This window comes from Octopus bimaculoides, chromosome 30, assembly GCF_046866305.1.
Source record: "Octopus bimaculoides isolate indiv1 chromosome 30, ASM4686630v1, whole genome shotgun sequence".
Taxonomy (NCBI): Eukaryota; Metazoa; Mollusca; class Cephalopoda; order Octopoda; family Octopodidae; genus Octopus; species Octopus bimaculoides.
In genome coordinates, this window is record NC_142957.1 from 722,235 (window position 1) to 748,546 (window position 26,312).

Sequence of the window (26,312 nt, forward strand, 5' to 3'; positions counted from 1 at the left end):
ACAATCTACTTTAATTACTGCTTCCTTTTTGCTTGGCGGAAGGTCAGGCAGTCATTCAAAGATATTTTTGTTAAATATTGTTATTGTTTTTGTTGAAGAGAATGTGTTGAAAAAGCCGCAATAATTATGCACCAACCCAATATATCGTTGAAATTTAAAGAAAAACAAAAGTCGAAGACAGGTATATAAACAACAAGCATATATATATATATATATATATATATATATATATATATTTGACAGGGCACACCCTGTCAAAGTCTGATGATGGTGTCACTATTCGCTACAGATGTGACGGCCGATTCATCGACCTCAGACGTCTGAAGGCAAAAACCAAAGTCCTGGACGCCCTAGTGAGAGACTTCCTGTTTGCAGACGATTGTGCAAAGTCTGTCATACCGGCCATGATGAAATACCACAAGGTATAGAAAATACGTATTCGCCTTTATATATTTAATCCTTTATATTGAACACTCAATATTTCATATATTCAATAAGACATATTCCATATATTCAATAAGACATTCAATACTTTATTTCATTGTGCCATCCATTTTTATATTATATATTGTATATTCCATATTCTATATCCCACATTAATTTTACAAGAATATAAATAAAGCATAAAAGACAGAGTTGGAACATTTTTAAATAAAATAATATATTCCTCTATACACAATCATACAAAACCCCTTTTTTGTATTTATTTTACTCACACACACACACACACACACACACACACACACACACACACACACACATATATATATATATATATATATATATATATATATATATATATATATATATATATATATATATACATACACACACATGTATGTATGCTATACATTACATACATGGTATCTTCATCTTTACATATAAATATATGTGTGTGTGCTTATGTCTGTATACACGTATCCAAGTATTTCTCCTTTATTTACCTACAGTAAGAACATGGTACACCTTCAAATGCACATATACATAAATATATGCACGCAAACATATAGATATAACACACAGACATACATACGCAATATTTACAGTTATAACTGTTGTCAGGATTTATCATTTGTCGCTGTGATTAAATAACGACGGATTATAGGTAAGGTTTACATTACACACGCACACAGATACAAACACACATACACAAACACACACACACACACACACACACATGCATAGACACATATACATACATTCGTAGATTCACATACGCACACACAAACTCTTATCTCAAACTTTTATGTCTCTAGGTCTGAAAAGCTCACTATAAATAGACAAAATTCAACACATTTCTTTACTCGTTTGCTGTTCTTTAAACTCACTAAACGTGTAAGATATTCCTGAGAGAAAAACTCTTTAGATATCAACTGAAAAAAAGACATTAATTATACAGGTAAATATTATTCTTCTATTTGTTTTAATTAACACATTATTTTCTTACTCTTTAATATTGACAAATGTTCATTACAACTATTTCCAATGCAAACATACATTTATATGGAAATTTGTTTTATTTTCAGACATTATTTTATAGACTAGAAACTGCTAAGACATTTCATAGTTTAGAGTTTAGAAATTCTAGTTTACAATTAAGACATTTCATTAATACTTCCAGGATACAATATAAGGTATAGCTTGGTTGTAACTGTGGAAAAACTAATTAATGGAATTTAATCACAATATTCATCTAATTACACAGTATTTTGGGTAGTTTACAATGTTCGAAAATATAAGGACACAGATTGTGTGATATTTAGCCAGCAGGAAACGTTGTCTCCTTGTGCTAAACAGCAGTAGTATTTGCCCCAACCGAGACTGCCACATTAGGTTGGCAAAAAAACCATTACTTATATATATATATATATATATATATATATATATATATATATATATATATATATATATATATATATATATATATATATGTATATACCCAGAGAGAGATATAGAGGTGCGTATATAGATAGATATAAATCAATGGAGTTAAACGCAGGAGTTATTGTAATCTTTATACTTCCGACATATTTTTCGAAGAAAAAAATTTGTATTATGTATTATTCCAGAAAGAATAAAATGATGTGATGTAAACCAATGCAATCTTCTCATCAGGGAAAGAAAGAGAAGCAAAACGCATCGATAAGACATTTTAATGAGTGTGTGTATATATATATATATATATATATATATATATATATATAATACAAAATGGGACAAGAACGCAAATTATCCAGATAGACGATACAAAGAAAACAAGGACGGGTCATTTGAAGTTTTCTTTCCTCAGCCGAGTACCAGATTATCTTCGCAATTTCGGCTGATTATACTCGAGGTTGTCCAATCTGGCCAGTCCCAAGAAAAACTAATCTATGAGCATTAGATTCCTTAGAAGAAAGCAGCGAATGTATACAAAAGCAAGGAGGGAAAAAACGGACAATGTTACACAAACACAATAAATATAATAACAGGACATAACAACAGCTGTTGTTCGACTAAAGACGAATTAAATTAAGCTGGCATGTGTGTGGAAATAAAGCCTTACGACAGGGATACAAGATTTCACTGGCACAGGGAGGAATATCGATGTTGCACGGACAACGACCGGCCAAGAAAGAAAGATCAGTTTTGGCCGAACGACGATCACAAAGGAAGAGAAGAGAGAGAGAGAGGTAGAGGCAGAGGAACAAAAGAATTAAGGAGGGACGAGAAAAAATGATACGGACACAGTAAAGTGAAAAGTGGAGGAAAAGTGAGCAAGAAGAGAAGGCAAGGAAATGTAAGACAGGGGGAACAAAAGAACGAATAGTGAAATGAGCGAATAAGTGTGAAAGGGTTGATAGACAGAAATAGAGTCGTACAAGATTTAGAAAAATGTATACTTACATATAAGAGACCAAAGTGTACGTACGCCGCTATATATATATATATATATATATATATATACATATATATATATATATATATATATATATATATATATATATATATATATATATATATATATATACATATACATAAAATGCAAAATGAGACTAGAACGCAAAACATCCGGACAGTTAGCTGATACAAAAATGGGACAACAAAACATCCAGATAGACAATTGAAAGAAAACAAGGACGGATCATTGGAAGTTTTCTTTCCTCAGTCGAGTACCAGAATATCTTCACGATTTCGGCAGATTATATTCAAGATTGCTCCAATCTGGCCAGCCCCAAGGAAAAACTAAGCTAAGAACATTAGATTACTTGGAAGAAAGCAGCGAATGTATACAAAAACAAGGATGGGAAAAAACGGACAATGTTACATAAATACAATAAAAATAATAACAAGACATAACATATATGTATATATATATACATATGAAATTATGTTGCAAGATTCCTGTTTTTGTTACCATTAGTTGAAACAGATATTGTCGTATTTCGGGATGGACCTTATTTTCTTTTGGGGCTAATTAAACAGTCGCACTCTATATTCGTTCTTCACTCCATGGACTAAGCAGAACAGGAACAAACACAGGGACGGAATGTGTCACTGAAGAGGCCACAGATGTGTGACGAAGGATTTCCTAACAATTGGCATGAGTTAAAATAAGAAAAGTAATAAACGAGTGAAGCGAACGAATATGCAGAGCATATGTATATTTGGCAAAAATGACCAGCCCGAAACAATATATATATTGTGAGTTTTCGACGATTTTGAAGCCTTGGCTCTGATTTTAGCAAGTGGTATTATATACCCTACTGAATGTAAATTTAACTTATAATATGCAAGTAACGGTGTGAACTTGTTAGCCACCTTATTAACATCATTAATACCAGAAAGCGGCGAGCTAGCAGAAACGTTAGCACGTCGGGCGAAATACTCAGGGATATATAATTGTGAACAAGAGTCATCGTTGCTGTGATGGCTACATCATGGTAGGTGATTCTTGTTTATTTTTATATATCTTGACCATACGTGTACTGATGAACAAAAGAATACAGGTTACTTCACAGTTTTTTCTGTATTTGATTGAGAAACCAGTGGTCTACCGTTGAGTTAAATATTTTTAAGAGATAAATTTTGAAAAGCTGCATTCCCTCGCTTTCGGTAAATATGTTGCTTATTTTTGGTAGTTTATTTTACTTATTTAGTCCCTCGATAGCGTGAGGCATTGATACACAGTTAATGCCCTTTATATATAATTAAATATATCTCTGAAGAAACGATGAATTTTTTCATTACGAAATTTTTCGTTATTTTTTCATTATGAGGTTTTTTTCACGCTGACTACTTGATAAATTCTTATAAAGAATTTATCCTATATAATATTATAAATAATTAGAATATTTTCAGTGCTGAATATCATTCTGTATAAGCACATGTTACCGAGATGCTACTGGATAAACTCAAATCTCTTTCAGGGATATATAATTGTGAACAAGAGTCATCGTTGCTGTGATGGCTACATCATGGTAGGTGATTCTTGTTTATTTTTATATATCTTGACCATACGTGTACTGATGAAAAAAAGAATACAGGTTACTTCACAGTTTTTTCTGTATTTGGTTGAGAAACCAGTGGTCTACCGTTGAGTTAAATGTTTTTAAGAGATACATTTTGAAAAGCTGCATTCCCTCGCTTTCGGTAAATATGTTGCTTATTTTTTGTAGTTTTTTTTACTTATTTAGTCCCTCGATAGCGTGAGGCATTGATACACAGTTAATTCCCTTTATATATAATTAAATATATCTATGAAGAAACGATGAATTTTTTTCATTACGAAATTTTTCGTTATTTTTTCATTATGATGTTTTTTTCACGCTGACTACTTGATAAATTCTTATAAAGAATTTATCCTATATTATATTATATTATATTATATATATATATATATATATATATATATATATATATATATATATATATATATATATATATATATATATATATATATATATATATATATATATATATATATATATATATATATATATATATATATATATATATATATGTATGTATATGTATGTATATATGAAAACGGAATCAAATGTCAGGGAAACTTGTGGCAGGGAAGCAAGCTTCTTTGTACACAAACACGTCTGTCAAATGTAGAAGAAATATATACATATTTCTAATAAACACACGTGTGTGTGTATTTATGTATATATATATATATATATATATATATATATATATATATACATACATATATACATATATATATATATATATATATATATATATATATATATATATATTTATATATATATATATATATATATATATATTTATATAATACAAATGATATGTGAGCATATGCATATATGCATACATATATGTACATACCTACATATACATGTGTATATAGATGCATATCCGGGTTCAGGGCGTCAAAAACCGTGGACAAAAAAGGAACGGGAACATAACAAAGCACGAAAAACGGACTTTGTTTACGGACAACAGAATGAACACACGTGCGTGTGTATGTGTATGTACGTCTGTGTGTGTGTGTGTGTGTGTGTGTGTGTGTGTGTGTGTGTGTGTGTGTGTGTGTGTGTGTGTGTGTGTGTGTGTATACGGCAAATAAGAAAGTGGAGAGGATACAAAATCGACAGGCATCAGTCGGTAAACATTCTAGTAATATGTATTTATTCCAATGTATTAGATGAATATATACACATGTATTAGAAATGAGCAAATGAGCAGATTGTCAGTAGGTGTTAGTTTCTTACAGCCGTTTCTGTCAAGTGGCAACGAGATCCTCCAGGTTATCTTCAGTGTTCTGTAGGGATGGGCAGATAAGGCTTGGATGATGAATGTGCCTCTATGCTTCTTCAGAGGGTTTAACTAGTTGGGAGGACTAATACATTTAAGAAACAGTTAATAATAGCTACAGCGTGTTTGTCTTTTAAACAAGGAAAGCAGAAAAGACTAGGAGTAAAAATAAGAACAAACATGAGGATGTGAGTGAAGTACATCTTAGTATAACGATTTCGGTATCGGAAGGGGAAATAAGATACAGACTTCCCGTGATCTATTATAGTATCCATGTTATTTTGTCCAATGTTGGATAAATGAATATAGTCGTTCTCAGGAGGAGTTTTTTCAGCAATGGTAAATTTAGGCAATAGTTCACTTTATGTTTACATAGAAGTTCAGTGGTGGATTTGAAGTTATGGTCCGTGTTACGGTGGTGAAAGATTATATGTAAAGTGCCAGTTTGTAGGTGCAACGTTGCGGATGGTATGGCATAAGCAGCTTATGATGATGAACCCATCTTGGAAAATTTGTTATATGAGTGCATTAATGAGAGAAAGGAACCAGGTGGGGGCCAAAGTGCGATTTTACTGTTCGCTACCTTTTGCCGATCAACAAGTCTCGGAATCGCTATGTGTAGTGGGATGGGGGTCATGGTCAGTCCTACAACCTAATTGATCAGCTATTTGTGAAGACCATGACATGGTTCTGGTTCGTTGATGCTTGACATATGAAACAAAACAAATCAAATAAATAAATAAAACAATGACCAGCTTGGGAAAGTAAACGAGCAAAATAAAATTACAAAAACAAGTATAAAAGTGCGATAACTAAAACAATTAGAAGTAAGGGAAGAGAATCCTAAAGGACGGCATAAGAAAAGTAAAAGGGTATAAACGTATAAAAATATAAAAAATATATCTATCTATCAGGGAAATCTACTGTATATGGTTAAACGTCTAGTATTATAGTGAGATAGAAGCTGGACAGGGGATTTATTGTTGTCAGAAGGCAGAAGACGGAGGAGGGTTTTGTAAATAGGGACAAAAATGGACTGGGCCGGACGAGTGATGGTTATATGTTATGCTAACCGGCAGTTATTCAGTGCTAAAACTGATACTAGTAAGATATAGAATGCTATGCAAATAACGTTGATATAAAAAGCATGCGCATTTGACAGGAAGAGAAAAAGAGAAAACGGCCATTCGGAATAACGTACAGGACCATGACTAAAAATTAGTTTCTTTGCACCAGGATTTGCTGGCTATACATCACATAGAATTTTAAATATTAAGTATTAAAGGAGTGGCACTGTGTTACAGTGTTAATTATGCCGTTTTTAAAACGGCAGTTTAAAGAAAATCTTTACATGGATATATATATATATATATATATATATATATATATATATATATAAAATTAATGAATGGAGTAAAATACATATGTTAACTGCATACTTTTATTTCCAACATATGTTTCGAAGATTACATTTTTAACATCGCCGATTCCTATGGAATGTATAATTTGTAATCTTCGAAACATATGTTGGAAATAAAAGTATGCAGTTAACATATGCGTTTTACTCCATTCATTAAATTTTTATATATACTCAAGTACCCAAAATATCAAGGAGTTTCTACCTCATAAACAGGAGTTACACCACAGTCATTTTGTGATCTTTGCTACCCTGGTATTTGTTAACCAATTTATTTTGTCCTAGTTATTTATTAATTAGGAGAAAATAAATACATATAATATATATATATATATATATATATATATATATATATATATATATATATATATATATATATATATATATATATATATATTATTTTGCTTAAAAGAGTTCCAACACTGTCTGTTTTTTATGTTTTATTTATATTCCTGCAGAACTAATGTGGGGTATAGAATATGGAATATACAATATATAATATAACATACAATATATAATATAAAATAAAATAAAAATGGATGGCACCATGAAATAAAGTATTGAATGTAGATGAAATATTGAGTGTTCAATATAAAGGATCAAATATATAAATATATAAATATAAATATATATATATAAAGGCGACTCGAGTTTCAGGGCTATTTCCCTTCGTCATGGCCGGTATGACAGTCTTTAACAGACTGTAATAAGTTGGCTGGTTTTCTGTCTTTTATACCAATTCCTTTGGATGGCAGCAGTAGGTGTCTGGCTATTTTTAGAATTGATGTTAAATCTATTTTTAGACATGTTGATATTTTAATTTATTGTTTTGTGTGGGTTGTAGGGATAAGATTTTTAAACCCCAGTAGGTGTTTGGCTGTTCTTAGAAATGATGCCAAATCTATTTATAGAAATGATGATATCTGAGAGATTTTTTTGTGTTTTGGTTACAGGGATAAGATTTTTAAACCCCAAGTAAGATGGATTTAATCAGTGTTTGTTAAGAGTGGGTTTGAATTTCTTAATAAAGTCCTTTTCTTTGCATTTTCTTTCAATTTCATTCCGGTTGTTAAGTTTATGAAATGGAAATATAATAAAAGTTTGATGACCACATGTTGCTAGATGGTTACTCAGTGGTATTTGGCGGACTTCTGGGTTTTTAATCTGTTGTCGATGTACCCGTGAGCGTTCCGATAGTGCATTACCTGTCTGGCCAACGTACAATTCTTCACAATTAGGGCATTTGATGCAGTAGATTAGATTTCTACTTTTGCAGTTCATGTTCGCATTGGTGAATATTTTCCCTGTTTTTGTGTTCATATATGGGCCGGTATGGATTGATCGGCATGTGCCGCATCGGCTATCATTGCATTTGGATACAGTGAATGTTTGATTTTTGTTGCTGAGGTCAAACCTTGCCTTTGTTAATAGTTTTTTCAAGTTTTTAGGTTGTCTCTTACTGAGAGTTATATTTTGTTCTGTAATGATATTTCTCAATTCCTTACTTTGTGCAAGGATCGGTAAGGTCGCTTTGGCGATATTAAAGATGTTCTGGTGGCATGGATTTTGTGTCACTATAAATGGAATGATCTTTTCCTGTTTGTCTTTTCTTTGCGGTGTCCTCAGTTGTTGTATGGGAAATAGAGGAGAGATATAACACCGAATTTAGGAAGTTTATAGAAAAAGCATGGAAGAGATACCTGGACGATTGCTTCATAATCTGGACCAAACCTCAAAGCATTGTGGAGGAATTTAACACCCTCCTGAACAACCTACACCCATCCATCCAATTCACAAAGGAGATGAACAGTAGCAAATTACCATTTCTAGATATAATGGTAATTAAAAAGAACACCGCCATTACCACAGATATATATTACAAACACACAGACACACACCAATACTTGAACTTTAAATCGTGCCATCCACCCCATACAAAACGCAACATACCATACTGCCTAGCCAGGAGAATATGTACTATTGTAGAGGATATAGAGACCAGAAATCAACGCCTGATGGAACTGAAAGAATTTCTGGTGAAGCAAAAATACCCATCACGACTCATAGAAAATGGTATTCAGCGGGCTTCGAAAATACCCATACAACAACTGAGGACACCGCAAAGAAAAGACAAACAGGAAAAGATCATTCCATTTATAGTGACACAAAATCCATGCCACCAGAACATCTTTAATATCGCCAAAGCGAACTTACCGATCCTTGCACAAAGTAAGGAATTGAGAAATATCATTACAGATCAAAATATAACTCTCAGTAAGAGACAACCTAAAAACTTGAAAAAACTATTAACAAAGGCAAGGTTTGACCTCAGCAACAAAAATCAAACATTCACTGTATCCAAATGCAATGATAGCCGATGCGGCACATGCCGATCAATCCATACCGGCCCATATATGAACACAAAAACAGGGAAAATATTCACCAATGCGAACATGAACTGCAAAAGTAGAAATCTAATCTACTGCATCAAATGCCCTAATTGTGAAGAATTGTACGTTGGCCAGACAGGTAATGCACTATCGGAACGCTCACGGGTACATCGACAACAGATTAAAAACCCAGAAGTCCGCCAAATACCACTGAGTAACCATCTAGCAACATGTGGTCATCAAACTTTTATTATATTTCCATTCCATAAACTTTACAACCGGAATGAAATTGAAAGAAAATGCAAAGAAAAGGACTTTATTAAGAAATTCAAACCCACTCTTAACAAACACTGATTAAATCCATCTTACTTGGGGTTTAAAAATCTTATCCCTGTAACCAAAACACAAAACATCTCTCAGATATCATCATTTCTATAAATAGATTTGGCATCATTTCTAAGAACAGCCAAACACCTACTGGGGTTTAAAAATCTTATCCCTACAACCCACACAAAACAATAAATTAAAATATCATCGTGTCTAAAAATAGATTTAACATCAATTCTAAAAATAGCCAGACACCTACTGCTGCCATCCAAAGGAATTGGTATAAAAGACAGAAAACCAGCCAACTTATTACAGTCTGTTAAAGACTGTCATACCGGCCATGACGAAGGGAAATAGCCCCGAAACTCGAGTCGCCTTTATATATATATATTTATATTTATATATTTATATATTTGATCCTTTATATTGAACACTCAATATTTCATCTACATTCAATACTTTATTTCATGGTGCCATCCATTTTTATTTTATTTTATATTATATATTGTATGTTATATTATATATTGTATATTCCATATTCTATACCCCACATTAGTTCTGCAGGAATATAAATAAAACATAAAAAACAGACAGTGTTGGAACTCTTTTAAGCAAAATAATATATTCCTCTATACACAATCATACAAAAAAATCCACCTTTTTTTGTATTTATTTTTACTCGCATATATATATATATATATATATATATATATATATATATATATATACACACAACTATCGGTAATTCTGTGTATAGGTTAAGTGGGGTAACCCATACATTTCTAGCTAATTAATTAATTAATTTCCTATTGGGATAGTACTCAATTTAGGTCTAAGACAAGAGGTTATATCAGCTGTAGATGTAATTGGATGTGCTTGTGTTTGGATAAGGGTGTTAACTATGGGGTGTAGGCATCTATGGGTTTCGATGTATTAGGTAGATTAGCTATAGTAAATTATATTATATTCAATTATCTGATTGTACATAATGGTTTATATTTATATTTTAAGTTGGGGGTAGGTAGTGTGCTATATTATTATTATTATTTTTATTTTTATTATTATTATTATTATTATTATTATTATTATTATTATTATTATTATTATTATGATTGCCTTTGCACAGCTTCTAACGCTGGAGATGTACTACGTTGTCAGCTGTTCGCTACCAGTGAACTAAGGTAACACCTCTTATTTTTCGAGCATCTTCTGAAGTGTTCGAGTGGTTCCAAGCGGTGCTGTTTTCTGCAAGTGCTCCACCCTTATTGCAGCCCCTATTTCTTCCGCGTACTTCTCGAGATTTTTGCTCACTGTTCCCAGTGCTCCGACAATTATTGGTACTACTGCTACCTTTTTCATCGTTCACAACTGCTTAACTTCCCAAGCTAACCTGTCATATTTCTCAACGTTTCTTTCTTCCTTATCGCATAACTTGTTGTCATGCTATGATCCAGTATAGTTTGTTTTCTTTCTCAATTAAAATTATGTCTGGCTTCCTATTTTCTATCTCATGGCCGCACTGAATCCTAAAATCCCATAGGATCTTTGCATTTCTATTTTCGACGATGCCTTCAGGTTTGTGGTCGTACCAATCTTTTGATGTGAAATCCATACTTGTCGCAAAGTGTCCAATGGGCGAGCCTGGCTATATTGTCCTGGCGTCTCTTGTATTCCTTCTGGGTTAGTAGCGTACATTGGTTAGTAAGATGCCAGACGGTTTCACCATTTTGTCAACAGATTCTGCACTTATCACTTTCTGTTGTGCTGTCTATTCTGTATTTTATGTAGTTTGTTCTTAGTGCTTGCTCTTCGGCAGCACCGATTGGAGCCTCCGTTTCCAATTTTAAATTAATTTTAGTCATCCACTGCCATCTTTTTACTCTTATCTTTGTCTTATATTCAATACCTCTATGAAATTGACCATGCATTCTTTTCTTTACCCACTTATTTTCAGTCTCATTCGTTATTTCTTGTATAGTGCTTTATCTTTACAATCTTTTATCCTACACAAGCCTGACCTGACCTTCTTACTTCTAATAATAGCGGTTCTGTGGGTTTTTTTTTTACATACCATGCTATGCTGTTTTCTTCTGCTCTAATGCTGTGTTCGCATCCAATACGTCCTTTTTCCCCTCTCTTTCATGGTACATACAGTTTGTCTGTGTCACTTTTTGAGTGGAGTGTCCCATATCTAGTTAGCAACTTCCTTGTTGTTCAGTCTAAGCTGTTTAGTTCATGTACTGTCTAAGCGATTACCCCTGCTCCATACCTGAGGAGTGAAACCGCCCAGGTGTTGATAGCTTCGATCTTATTCCGTCCGTTTAATTTCGCAAGTACTCTACCTTAAATTATTCTGTCATTTCTTTCTCCATTAATTTATCCATTTCCAAAATCCCCACGTAATTATAGCCCGTCTCTTCTATCTGCTTCATAACCTCCCCCAACGGTATCGTTAGCCCGTCCATACATTTGATTGTGCCTCTCTTCAAGACAAACACACCACACTTTCTCAGTCCGAACTCCATTCTGATATCAGCACTGAAGGTATACACCGTATCAACAAGGAAACTGACTCGGGCTTCATCTTTACCATAAAGTTTGAGATCATCCATGAAGAACAAATGTTTGACTTTCTGTTGGCGGTTTTTGAATAGATCCCCAGCTTTTGCTTTCCTCAGTATCAGTGTTAGTGGTATCAAGGACAGTACAAAGATCAGTGGGGACAAGCAGTCCCCTTGGACGATGCCTCTCCTAATTTCTACTGTCCCTAAACCTCTTCCGTATGCTGTCAGATCCGTGCACCAATTCGCCATACTTTTTCCAAGCAATCCCTCAACAGTCGATGCAATACCAAATAGCTTCATACACTCCATAATCCAAGAATATGGGATCATACCGTACGCCTTACGATAGTTGATCCATGACATGGATAAGTTACTTTTTCTCCTCTTGCAGTCTCTAAGTACAGTTTTGTCAATCAGAAATTGATCCTTGGTACTTCTGCACTTACGCTTGCAACCCTTCTTCTCATGTGGCAGGACTCCATTTTTTTTCCAGATGTTCGGACATTGACTCAATAACTTCCACATAAGTGGCAAACAGGATATCGGCTTGTAATTGTCTACTGTATTGCATTTTTCGATGTTTTTCAAACACAGCACTGTCCTACCCAATGTCAACCATTCTGGTGTTACTTGGTCGGCATTTAACAAGGTGTTGAGTTGCGCGGCTATTCGTGCATGGCATTCACCAAATCCTTTACTCCAGTAGCCTTAAACTGCATCTGGTCCCGGGGCCTTCCAGTTGCTCATTTTGTTTTTTTGCTGATTTCCTTCATTTCCTTAACTGAATGACTAGTTCTGCCTGTTTTTGACAGACTGGTGTTTGTTTCAGTTCTTGCAACCATTCAGCATCCTTCTTGTGCTCCTTGTCTTTGCTCCAGATGTCATTCCAAAACCTTTGACTTTCAATGTTATCTGGTATCAACTTTTCATCTGTACACTCTCCATTTATTTCTCTATAGAATCTCTTCTGATCTACTCTGAATAACCTATTCTGGTGGTAACCCTTCATTCTTTGGTCGTATTTTACCATCTTTGCTTTCTTTGCAACGAGGTGCTGTTTCAGTTCCTCCGTTGCCATTTTCAGGCCCTTTCTTTCAATATTATACTTCCTTTACAGCGCTCTGTATTTTTGTTCTCTTTTAAGCTCCCCTTTCTCTTTTCGGTCTAACACAGAGATTTCCTTCTAGAGCATGTCTAACCCTGCCTGTGTTATTCTTTTCCACCATGGATCTTTTCTTTTGTCACTCCCATTATATTTCTTTTTCTTGACATCAACACCCACGTTTTCTGCTACAATAATACTTGCTGCCTTGATCAAATTATTTGTTTCTGTGATGTCGTTCTGACGTATTTCAGAATTCCATTGACATTTTTCCTTTTTTGGTTCAATATCCACCGGTCAACCTTTTTAAGGTTGCAAATAATGTCGATATCTTTCTCCTGTAGTCTTATCTTTATTCTGTCGTAGATTGCCTTTTGTTCATCTGTCATGTCACCATTAGTTTTATTATCTTCTTTCAGATCATCTATATATCTCTCATCAAGTAAGCTACGACCGCCCCTTTCCTGTGCTAAGAGATTACTCTTATTATTAAAAACTGTATTTTCCTTCTTATCTCTGCTGCTATTTTCCATGACCCGTCTTTTGATAGCTTTGAGCTCTACTTCTGTGAACCAACAAGTCTTTACTTATTGCTCTAGCTTGAAAACATAGACTCTGTTCCGTGAGTTGAAGAAATCACTTTTCTCTCCAATGATCATACATACGTTATCGGTAATCCCTAATTTGAGCACCATTTTCATCTACGGGGCTGCTCAGGTAGTAACACTCCATGACTGCAGCATTAATTAGCTTTCTCCGTGTATGCCGTGTGTGGTGGTCCCTTTCTGGATATGGACAGGCTGGACCTGGACCCGAATCTCTGAGCCTACCAAGTTAAAATTTTCACCATCATTGCCTTCAGTTTCATTACCACCGTTATTCACAATATTTTGTTTTTTTTCATTTTCACTCATTTGAGGTAGCGATTATTAGGTTGCGCAATTACCAGTGTTTTTATTGTGACACTATCACTAATAATAATAATAATAATAATAATAATAATTATTATTATTATTATTATTATTATTATTATTATTATTATTATTATGTTCATTGCTAGGGTGCATTTCAATTACTAAGCGCTAGCATCTATGAGAAACTAGTCACGCGTGTTTTCTAAAGGTTCATAAAAGAGGGGTTCTCAGACACAGTGCATAAGCTAAGTTTATGTAGAATAATCCTAATAGGTGTATGAAGTAACGTACGATTGGTAGATAAAAAGCGATGGGGTATTCCTATCTATACCTGTCTATACTCACATTCAAGCAAGCATACATACATATATCTACAGACCCACAAATGCACCTATACTACCACTAACCAGATATGCATTCACACCAATATACATGTGCGTACATAATTATATACATGCATATCTCAGCTCGCTCATACCCACACCCTTATCACCCCACATGGGCACACACGTATATATCCATTTCCAAACCTACGGATACATGTGTGTAAACACCCAAGAGCCCATGGCGTCTTGCATAGCGTCTCATATATACAAAATATACATACATGCTCTTACATAAACGTATATATGTTTATTTATACATACATACACACACACACACACGCACACACACACACACACACACACACACACACACTTGGAACTAGCACTCGGGTAAGAATAATTGCGTATACTACAAGCAGTATATTGGATAGGTACTATCCCTTAGTTTCTCGACGTCCACCTTACACAGGTATATATATATATATATATATATATATATATATATATATATATATATATATATATATATATATAATATCCAAGGTTCGAGGTGTAGGAAAAAAGATTTCTTTAAACATTCCGTAGTAAGAAACAGCTTTCAAAGACAATAGTGCGTTATTGAAGCGGAAGGTTTGGGCTTTTTACGTATCGAAGTTCAATACGTTGAAAAACATTTCTTTTTCTATTCCTCGATAGGTAATTAGGGATGCGGGGTGTGCGAATTAGAATACAGGAGTTAAAGAATGGAGTCGATAGGATCCGGGCTACATATGCTTCATAGCAAGCGGAACCTTGGACGTGGAAAATAACCAAGATTGTTGTATACTGGAGGCTGCTTTGCAAGGCCAAAGATGCCCCGGTTAAATGAAACTTTACATTGTCGCAAGGAGATACATGTTAACACACAGAACATTCAAATATATGTATATATATATATATATATATATATATATATATATATATATATATATATACAAACATACATACATGCATATACATACTTGTGTCAGTCGACTGTGGCCATGCTTGGGCATAGTCAAGAAAGATTTTAGTCGAAAGGTGAATAGACCCCAGAACTTATTTGTTTAAGCTGATACTTATCCTGTCAATGCAGAGTCGCTAAGTTATGTCGAGGAAAATGGACCACCACCGGCTGCGAGGTTGATATTGGGATACACACAAACTCTAAAATGTGCACGCACACACTCACACACACGCGAACACATTTAGAAAGACAGTTAAAAATTCAGACAGACAGACAAACAGATGGATAGACAGACAGAAAGACGCTCAGGTGCTGGTGGATGATGTGAGATGGCCACTGAATCATGTTTTATCCGCCTGCCTTCAACATCTCTGCGGTGATAGTGTACATTCCAGGGGCTTTGCTGTTGTTGAGCTTCTTCAGGGTGGCACTGACCACGTCGGGGTGATAGGACACAACCAGTAAGTATCCTTGGTTGCGGATGTGTCTATAGCGACGGTTAGGCTGCGATGGATAGGAACAGTTAGGTGATGAAGAAGAAGGCTGAAGTTCTCCTTCCAGCGTTTGAAGCAGGTTATTTCCTTGATGACGGAGTTGTCATTGGTATCTTTCAACTGGGATGAGACAAGCTCTGGCTCTTTGGAGCCTGTTCAACACCTGGTGAATGTCGTCGCTCTTTGCTGCTGCCTCCAGGCGCTCGGTTTCTTCCGCCCAGAATTACTATCGTTTATCTGAGATGGCGTTGCTGCATATCGGGTCGATCTGCCGGTACTCATTGATGTCGCCACGCATTCTAGCCTCCCGGTGGTAATTGATTATCTTCAGCATCCGAAATGAAATCCAAGTATCCTTCGGAAGAAGTTGGTTGACACATGATTTGAAGATCTCTCAGTTGTCAGTCTCATTGTCAGCCAGGGTACAGAAGCGATTGGTCAAAGAACACGCGAATATTGAGACGATGTTAGGATCATGGAGACAGGATGAATCATGGCGGGGATAGATTTTGGTGACGAGATTCACTCGCAGCTTAAACGTGAGAGTCGCAACCAGTAATCAAAAGGTCTCAACCATGTCGACGCGCCTCCCAAGATCACCACCTTGTTCCAACAGTTGTATAGCAGTGCCGAGAGCTGCGTGCAGGTGAACGGGAAGGGCTCTCACTGTTCTCCACTAACAAAAAGACTGGGTGGCCACCTCTGATCTTTTCAACTGTGTCATCGATTGTCTGATGACCACGGTCCGTAAGAGATTATCTGGTGGTGCTTTCGGGACTTACCATCTTACCAACCTGGCGTATACGAACAATACTACTCTATTGAGCAAATTGATCGACCCGGTTGGAGATGAACTGACCACTTATAAGGGTTTGCTCAGCTCACGGATATAACAGAAGATAATTGCTCCTTGCCACACAGTTACTCCTGTGCCTACGAACGTGTGTAGTATGTGTGTGTGTGTCCGTATATATATATATATATATATATATATATATATATATATATATATATATATATATATATATATATATACATACAGCAATACGATCCGGGTCTGCAAGCGTCAAGCAGTGTGTGGCAGGAATTTGTAGAACAAAAAATGGACAGTGTAAAATAAGAAACAGTAATAATTTGTCGACATCGAGATTTGTACATTGTTTCCCATATCAAATTTGCAAGGAAATTCGATAAACTGACGGCTTCTATATAACTGAGAGATAGCAACTACAGCTGCAACAAATTTGAATAAAAATCCAGTTTGGACACACACACACACACACACACACACACACACATACACACACACACACACACACACTTCACACACTCATACTCATACATACACATACTCATACACACACACATACGCATATACACACATACTCATACACACACATACACACACAAAAATGTCTGTGTGGAATGGGTGTGTGATAAGAAGCTTGCTTACCAACCAAATGGATCTGGGTTCAGTCCCACAACGTGGCAACTTGGGCAAGTGTTTTCTACTATGGCCTCGGGCAAACCAAAGCCTTGTGACTGGATTTGGCTGACGAAAACTGAAAGACGTCCGTCATATATATATGTGTGTGTGTGTGTGTGTGTGTGTGTGTGTGTGTGTGCGTATGAGTGTTTGTGTATTTGTATTTGTCCCCCCAATATCGCTTGACAACCGGTGCTGGTGTGTTTACATCCCTCTAACTTAGCGTTTTGGAAAAGAGACTGAGAGAACATGTAATAGGTTTACAAAGAATAAGTCGTGGGGTCGATTTGCTCGCCTGAAGGTGGTGCTCCTGCATGGACGCAGTCAAATGACTGAACCAAGTAAAAAGAATACATATGTAATGTGTGTATGTATACATTTGACAGTTTTCCCAAAAGGAAAATAAAACTCTTTATCACATCCTAAAATAAGCGTTTTTAAAATTCAAAAACTGTCAAAACTAGGTTTTGGCTGAGAGATGAAAGTTTAGTGAAAGTATCTGCCCTTGACTTCCACCACGGCTTCAACACAGCTTCAAAGCCTGGCACATGCGTTCCTCACTTTATTCTTGGGAAGATTTTCGAATATATTGGTCATCAGCTTGGACTTAGTGATGCAGGAAGTGTGGTTGGTATCTTTCTCAATTGCGCCCCACACATAGTAATCCAGGGTATTACAATCAGGGGAATTAGGAGGCCAGAAAGTGGGGCTGGGGAAGTCGTAGAAAATCTCCAACAATCACTTCTGGTTCCGTTCAGCGATATGATGAAGACATGAATCTTGCTGTCACACATATGACCTTCCAATGGCAGTCCTCTCCAGCCAGAGTGTGCGGTCCCAGTCTACAGCAATTTCACAAAGCTGACTGATTAGAGCGTAACGCACTGTTCAACGATGTGCAAATGAATTGTGGTGTGGTGCAGACACAATCAGAACTCCAACTATGTCCCTTCCCCTTGCTACAGCTTCACAGTCTCGTGTGTGTGTCACATTTCACAGCTTTCACAGTGTTCACAGAGCATTGAGCATCAGTCATGATATCGGCATATAGATATCCAACAAGAATTGCAATGATACAGGAAACTCTTTTCACATATTCAGAACATTAATCTTTATGCTCTCCAACGCTGTTGTATGTTCTCTAATGCATGAAGCTATTGAGGAAAAGCAGCAGATTAAAAAAATAACCAAATTTGTGTATTTATAATATATACTATCGGACACCCGACATTTGATCCAGTGTGTACTTTACACAAATGTATTCATAAAGCATCTATCGCAATGCCTATGTATTAGATCTTACTTAAAGTTTACTAGTCGCTACTCTTCACAAGAATAAGTCCTAAATTCCAACCTGACTTCTTGTTACTTTGATGTTCCCTGTTCTCTGGAGCAGGTATTTCTATCTGCGTTATTTTGAAGCTGTTCTGTCCACGTATATTCTGTTAAGCTGGCTTTTCTATTGGCTTGAGTCTCCAACCTCTGTTGTTTCCCCTCTGGTGTTTATTGTTCCCTCGAGCAGGCTTGCCTAGTTGTTTGAAAATGATGTTGCTGTTGTGTCTCTACGACATTTCTTTGTCTCTCATACTGGTGCCTGTCCTGCCTTTCGTCCTGTGTTTCCATAGACCGTCCAATTCGGGAGTGTTGGGCTTCATATGATTAAAAAAATATTATGTTGTCTTCTACGCATCATACTGAATGTTCTGAAGTAAAAGATATAAAAATCTACAATAAATCCCGTAATCTGCAATTCATTTTTGCTATTTCTAAATTCAATCACGTGACTTTATTTCATTCTTCTACCAAACTTCATAAAATTTCACCATAAATTTTCATTTATCTTCATACATATATATGTATGTGTATGTATGTGTGTGTATGCACTCATACATACACATACGTATTTATATACACCTATTGCATGTGCTTGCATACGCTTGTGTGTTTGTGTGTGAGTGAGTGGGTAAAAGTGTGTTCGTGCCTGTATGTTTCTTTACATTTCGTTCATCGATGAATTGTGTAAAAAATATGTTCATCTTAGAAAAGAAAATATTTTGAAAACAAATGAATTTAATATTAACAAGGAGGCGCAGGAGTGGCTGTGGGGTAAGTAGTTTGCTTACCAACCACACAGTGCCGGGTTCAGTCCCACTGTGTGGCATCTTGGGCAAATGTCTTCTACTATAGACTCGGGCCGACCAAAGCCTTGTGAGTGGATTTCGTAGACGGAAACTGAAAGAAGCCCGTCGTATATATGTATATATATATGTGTGTCTGTGTTTGTCCCCCTAGCATTGCTTGACAAACGATGCTGGTGTGTTTATGTCCCCGTCACTTAGCGGTTCGGCAAAAGAGACCGATAGAATAAGTACTAGACTTACAAAGAATAAGTCACGGGGTCGATTTGCTCGACTAAAGGCGGTGCTCCAGCATGGCCGCAATCAAATGGCTGAAACAAATAAAAGAGTAAAAGAGTAACAGTAAACAATCCCCATGAATTAGCGGTTCGCTTAAGGGTACCGATAGAATAAGTACTAGACTGAAAATGTCCGGAGCTCGATTTGTTTAACTAGACCCCTTCGATGTGGTGCTACAGAATGGTCGCTTTCAAATGCCTGAAACAAGTAAATGATTTTTAAAAATGAATTTAAATATGCGTGTGTGTGTGTGTGTGTGTGTGTGTGTGTGTGTGTGTGTGTGTGTAATATATACTAGCAGTCACCCGGCCTTTGTGTTCATAAATAATCCATCGTAATGCTTATGTATTAAGAACTTAGTTAAAGGTTATTAGTCGATACTCTTCACAAGAATATGTTTTTCCCTTCATATATTTCTTTCTCCTTCTTCATTTTTGATTATCTCCCCTACCCTGGACAGATTTTCAATGGGAAACATTTTGAATTTGAACATGTCATAGGATCGCGGTTTCGATTCCCATACCGGGCGTTGTGAGTGTTTATTGAGCGAAAACACCTAAAGCTCCACGAGGCTCCGGCAGGGGATGGTGGCGAACCCTGCTGTACTCTTTCATCACAACTTTCTCTTACTTCCTGTTTCTGTTGTGCCTGTAATTCAAAGGGTCACGCTGTGTCACGCTGAATATCCCCGAGAACTACGTTAAGGGTACACGTGTCTGTGGAGTGCTCAGCCACTTGCACGTTAATTTCACGAGCAGGCTGTTCCGTTGATCGGATCAACTGGAACGCTCGTCGTCGTAAGCGACAGAGTGCCAACAACAAGCTGTATGTATTGTTGTTGTTATGATAATTGTCTTTTCCCTATTAAGTTTTTAGTTTTTGCGTTGCTTAATACCCATAACTATTCAAATATTGTATCACTTTTAAATATAGTTTTATTATTTAGCTAGACGCTTCTTGTAATATATTTTTTCGTTTTCAATATAAATATGAATACGTGTGGCTCTCTATGGCTTTTTTCTGTTTGTGAACGTGTTTTTTTTGTTTAATATGTGATGGACACACGTATTTGTTTACATTATGATTCGTCTCGATCTTTTCCTATTTCTTTAAATATATCCGTTAGACTTTTTATCTTATAGATTTTTGCACAAATAGACTTGCATACATATTGATATGTCTTTCTTTTTCGTCTCTCTTATTATTATTTTTCCCTTTTACAAATTGTTTCTAAATATCCGGTTCAAGTTTTCTCTATTGACTTTTATTAATAACCTTTTTGATGTTCTTCCTTATATTCTTCACATTGATGGGAATGACAATGCATAACTTTAATTATAATAGTAATTATTATTATTATATTTTTCTCACATATTTCTATTGTCTTTTGAAACATGCCTATAAATATATATATATATGTGTTTGTGTGTGTGTGTGAGTATGTGTGCGTGTGTGAGTATTTAGGCAAGTTTAGGGATAAGCAAATCAGGCACATCAATATACAAAGTATATAAAATAAATCAAATACAAAATGTGTTTATATGTAGATATATAAAACGGTCCCACTTACACAGAGTACAAATTACAGAGAAAATCAAAGGGGTTGAAGGAAGGTATTACAAGTTCAACAGCTGTTTCTGGGATCTAGGTGATACAAAATAATGTATAAGCTGCTAAATACTGCCATAATACTTGCCTTCAGTTCATCTTTGGTGATACAAGGACTTTTGTTGGTCACTCACTCAACTGCGCCCCATTCACGCATAGTAAACACGTTTATATATTCTGTATATTCCGAAATTATCCTAATGTAATCCTAATTGTCTGCTGAAAACCCTGCTGATTTTCCTTATAAGGTATTGAAAATGCAAGATTATATTTTTACTTATGTTTTGTTATTTTAATCTTATTTAAGAAATGTAACAATTGTTTGTTAATATGTTGATTACTTAATAGATTAATTTGTATCCATTAGATCTATGTTTCCTAACTCTCTCTCTTTCTCTCCCTATATATATATATATATATATATATATATATATATATATATATATATATATATATATATATATATATATATATATATATGTATAATAGGATAAAATCTTTCACAAGAATGTATCAAGTAGCTAGCGTGAAAAAAAACTCACAAGGGGAAAATTATATATTCCCCAAAATATATTTATTTATATAAGGGCATTACTATACAAGAATGCCTAGATATATAATTCCCAAATTTATTTTCCTTTATAGAAGCGATTTCTTATTTATATATACATTGTCTCCATTTTGCTGGGGTTTCATTCACAATCCCATAGCTCAAAATATAGTTTTCTCCTCCTAAATGACTGACCAACAGACTGTAGTTTTCAGGGTTCAACTGTAATAAGTAGAGTAATGTCCCAAACCAAGAGACACAACACAATGGCTGTTGTTAGGTTTATTAGCGTCAGGAAGAAAATTCAGCAATAAATAATACTTTAGATAAACTGAAGTTTCCAATATTTATGTCATTTTTATGCGAGATTTTAGAAATACAATCTTCTTTATATTGTTGCTTACTTCGTTTTATAAGTTTAAAAAAAAAACTATTTTACTTCCTCTTTTATCATCTTTTATTTAAAAGACATGGATGTAGATGCAATTATGGAGAAAATTAAGCAGGGAGACATTGGATATGTGAAGAATTTCATCAGAAGCCATCCAGATAGTGTAAGTTGTTCTTTATATTGTTTTCTCAAATTTGATTGCTGATTATTTTATACACAACTTGAAATCTTCCTAAATAACCACAAATATTTGTCCATGATATTTCATTTCTTTCTTCATCTCTTTCCTCTAATCCTCATATAAATATTTAACCAAAACATGAGGCAATGTCAGAATTGATAGAGTGTAAGTGAGATAGAAGACCAGCATCACAAACTTCGATGGAGTATTCTGGCAGGTAATATTCAGTCCAGGAGATGAGGGACAACTAAATTCATCAGATGGATTGTAACTGTGTCAAGAAGTTCTCTTGCCACAAACAGTTGAAGGATTTCCCGATGTCAAGGGCTACACTATATCTTTTCTAGAAGTTATCAAACATATGAAAACAATGAGGTGTCACATAGGAATCAAAATCCCTCTTGATCTGGTTCTATTAAATTGTATTTGTGTTCATTGAATAGAAAAAGATACCCAAAGGGACAATGATGATGGCTGTTTATGACGTGATCTTCTGAGAAGGCTTAAAAGGGCAGAAAGCACCCAGACGCACAGAAAAGAGAAGGAAACGAAATGAGTGCAATTTGTCAGGAACCTGTTTAGGTTCAGCCGAATGCTGCTGGGGTAAACCAAATCAGTTAACTTAACCATCTCCAAAGAAGAGGTAGAAGCATTTCTGAGGGAGACTCACAATGATGTCCTCAGAAAGGAAGTTCTTGATGTTAATCCAAATGCCAGCAGAGGTGAAATACCAGTATACAAATTCAACCTCAGGTGTCCATCCTGGAAAGAAGTGGAACAAGTGGTGATAAAGGCCAGATCAGCATCAGTTCGTGGCCCAAGTGGTGAACCTTTTATAGTATACAAGAAATGCCTGCGGCTACTTCGGGGACTGTGGACGATGTTTCGAATGATCTGGACAAAGGGTATCATTCCACCATATTGTAAGAGGACGGAAGGATGTTTTGTGCCAAAAGAAGAAACCTCCACAGCTGTTAATCAGTTCAGGACCATCTCCCACCTGAGTGTTGAGAGGAAGATCTTCTTTTTCGTAATGGCCAAAAGGTTGACATCATACACGACTGAGAAGGAGTATATAAATACCTCTATCCAGAAAGGTGGGGTGCCTGGTTTCTCAGGATGTCTGAAACTAAAATTCTCAGTCAGTTGATTCAAGAGGTTAAGAGAAGTAAAGGTGATCTGACAGTGGTTTCGCTGGATCTAGAAAATGCATAAAGTTCTATTCTTCCTGCCCTCATCTGTGCAGCCCTTGACCACTGTCATGTTCCCCTGCGTATTAGAGGAATAATTAGCAGTTATTTTGGACGCATCCAATTACGTATCAGAACAAACCATTTCCCAACTCTTTGGCAAGACCTTGAGGAAGGAATCATAACTGGTTGCATGATTTTTCCCATTCTCTTCATGTTGGGTATGAATCTATTCATATCAACTGCTGATAGAGAAACACAGGGACCAACAATGGAATTAGGCTGCTGTCAGCACCCTATAAGTGGCCTCATGGATGATATTACAGTAACATCAACAACCCATGTAGATGCAGAAAGAGTGCTGCCTTCACTAGAACACATGGCGACATGGGCAAGTATGAGGTTTAACCCCAAAGCATCGAGGAGCATGGTAAACAGGGATGGGGTCAGGTAACCAACAAAATCAGGCTGCAACTGCAATGAGAGGCCTTGGAAAGATGGTTGATGAGTTGCTGTCAGACGGAAGCAATGTTATTAACATTGTGAGGCATGCAGAGGAGTGGCTGAGGATGATTGATAGATCAGGGCTTCCAGGAATGTTTAGGGCATGGCTCTTCCAACACGGACTGCTCCCAAGACTCATATGGTTGCTGATGCTGTATGATGTTCCAATGACAATTGTGGAAAGGGTGGAGAGAAAGATACATAAATACCTCCGAAGATTGCTAGGAGTTCCCCAAGCTTCAGTAGGCCTGTAGATAAGATCTGGAAAGCTCCAACTTCCCCTGTCATATGTAGTAGAGGAAATTAAAGTAGTAAAATGTAATGTAATGATGTACAGAGACTCTAAGGATGAGCTTGTCCGAGATTCAGGTATTACCACAAGGTGAGGGTGAAAGTAGGTAGCTAGCACCACTGTCGCTCAGGTTGAAACCATGCTGGAGCTATGCGACATCTTTGGAACTACATGTCGGGGTGTCTCAGGGTGCATGGACTAAATGGAATCTCCCTAAGAGGAAGTTCACATGGATTGACCTGTGGAGGGTGGAACCCTTGCGCATCTCCTTCCTGTATTGGGTGGTGTATGACACACTCCCGACGGCAACAAACCTACATAGATAGAGTTTGAGGGAAGACCAGATGTGTAGACGTTGCCGAGAAAGGGGTACTCTGGCACACATCTTGGCAGGGTGCAGAATAACACTTTCTCAAGGCAGATACAAATACTTGCTCACATCCTGGAGCAGGAAAGGTGTAAGAAACATCATCACCAAAGGAAGGCAACAACCGTAATTAAGTTTGTGAAAGAGGGAGAGAAACCAGTAAAATCAGCAGAGACAATATATAGCTTGCTGCAAGGATCTCAACCATGGGATATGAAAGTGGATGTAGGGGAGAGATTGCAGTTTACCCGGGTTGTCCATACATCTCTGAGGCCAGATGTGGTTCCGTAGTCTGGAAAGGCCAAGAAAATTACCATAATTGAACGGAAGTGTGACAGATATGGAAGCCTTCTGCAGGATTGCAAGAAGAGATGGCAGGTATGGATTTTCCCAGTCGAGGTTGGCTGTAGGGGGTTCCCTGCCCAATCGGTGTGGAGGATCATTACAACAGCTGGAATGAGAGTTAAAGAGGGAAGGGTGGCTGTGCGCATGATGGGCGAGGCAGCTGAAAGAGCCTTTTGCTGGTTTTGGTGTAAGAGAGAAGAGTTACGTTGGAAGGAATGAAGAGTTGAGCAGTGACTTGGTCACCTCTGTTGACTCAGCAACAGGAGGGTGTTACGGTTCAGGATCGAAACATCCGATGTACAAGGGATGATGTCTGATTACATCAGTTTCTCCTGGACAAGGATCCATTCACTTTGGTGAATAGATAAAACACATCCTTACAGGTGTTATGAACACTTATATATATATATATATATATATATATATATATATATACAAGACAGACATATGTGTGTGTATTTTCGAGTGAGGTTGTGTGGGTGTATGCGTGTGTATCTATCTTAGTGTGTGTCCCCAACTGCTAATTGATAACCGGTGTTGTTTTATTTACATCCCTGTTACTTAGCACTTAAGCAAAAGAGAGCTATAGGTTGCTGCTCATCAGATAGAAGGGGTACCACACATAAAAGACAAATTCAAGAAGGAGCTCCAGCATGGCCACAGTCTCATGACTGAAACAAGTAGAAGAGAGAAAGA

General features: G+C 36.2%; 1 protein-coding gene across 1 annotated transcript in view; it reads left to right on the forward strand.

The window, feature by feature from the left end:
- The first annotated feature begins 1,270 nt into the window (after positions 1 to 1,270).
- LOC106872541 (uncharacterized) overlaps positions 1,271 to 26,312 on the forward strand; it is a 90,334-nt gene continuing 65,292 nt past the window's right edge. Inside the window, exons 1-2 of the mRNA XM_089345986.1 lie at positions 1,271 to 1,399; positions 22,815 to 22,900. Coding sequence (XP_089202112.1) covers positions 22,817 to 22,900 — 84 coding nt within the window. The 5' untranslated portion in view covers positions 1,271 to 1,399; positions 22,815 to 22,816. The remainder of the gene's footprint in view (positions 1,400 to 22,814; positions 22,901 to 26,312) is intronic.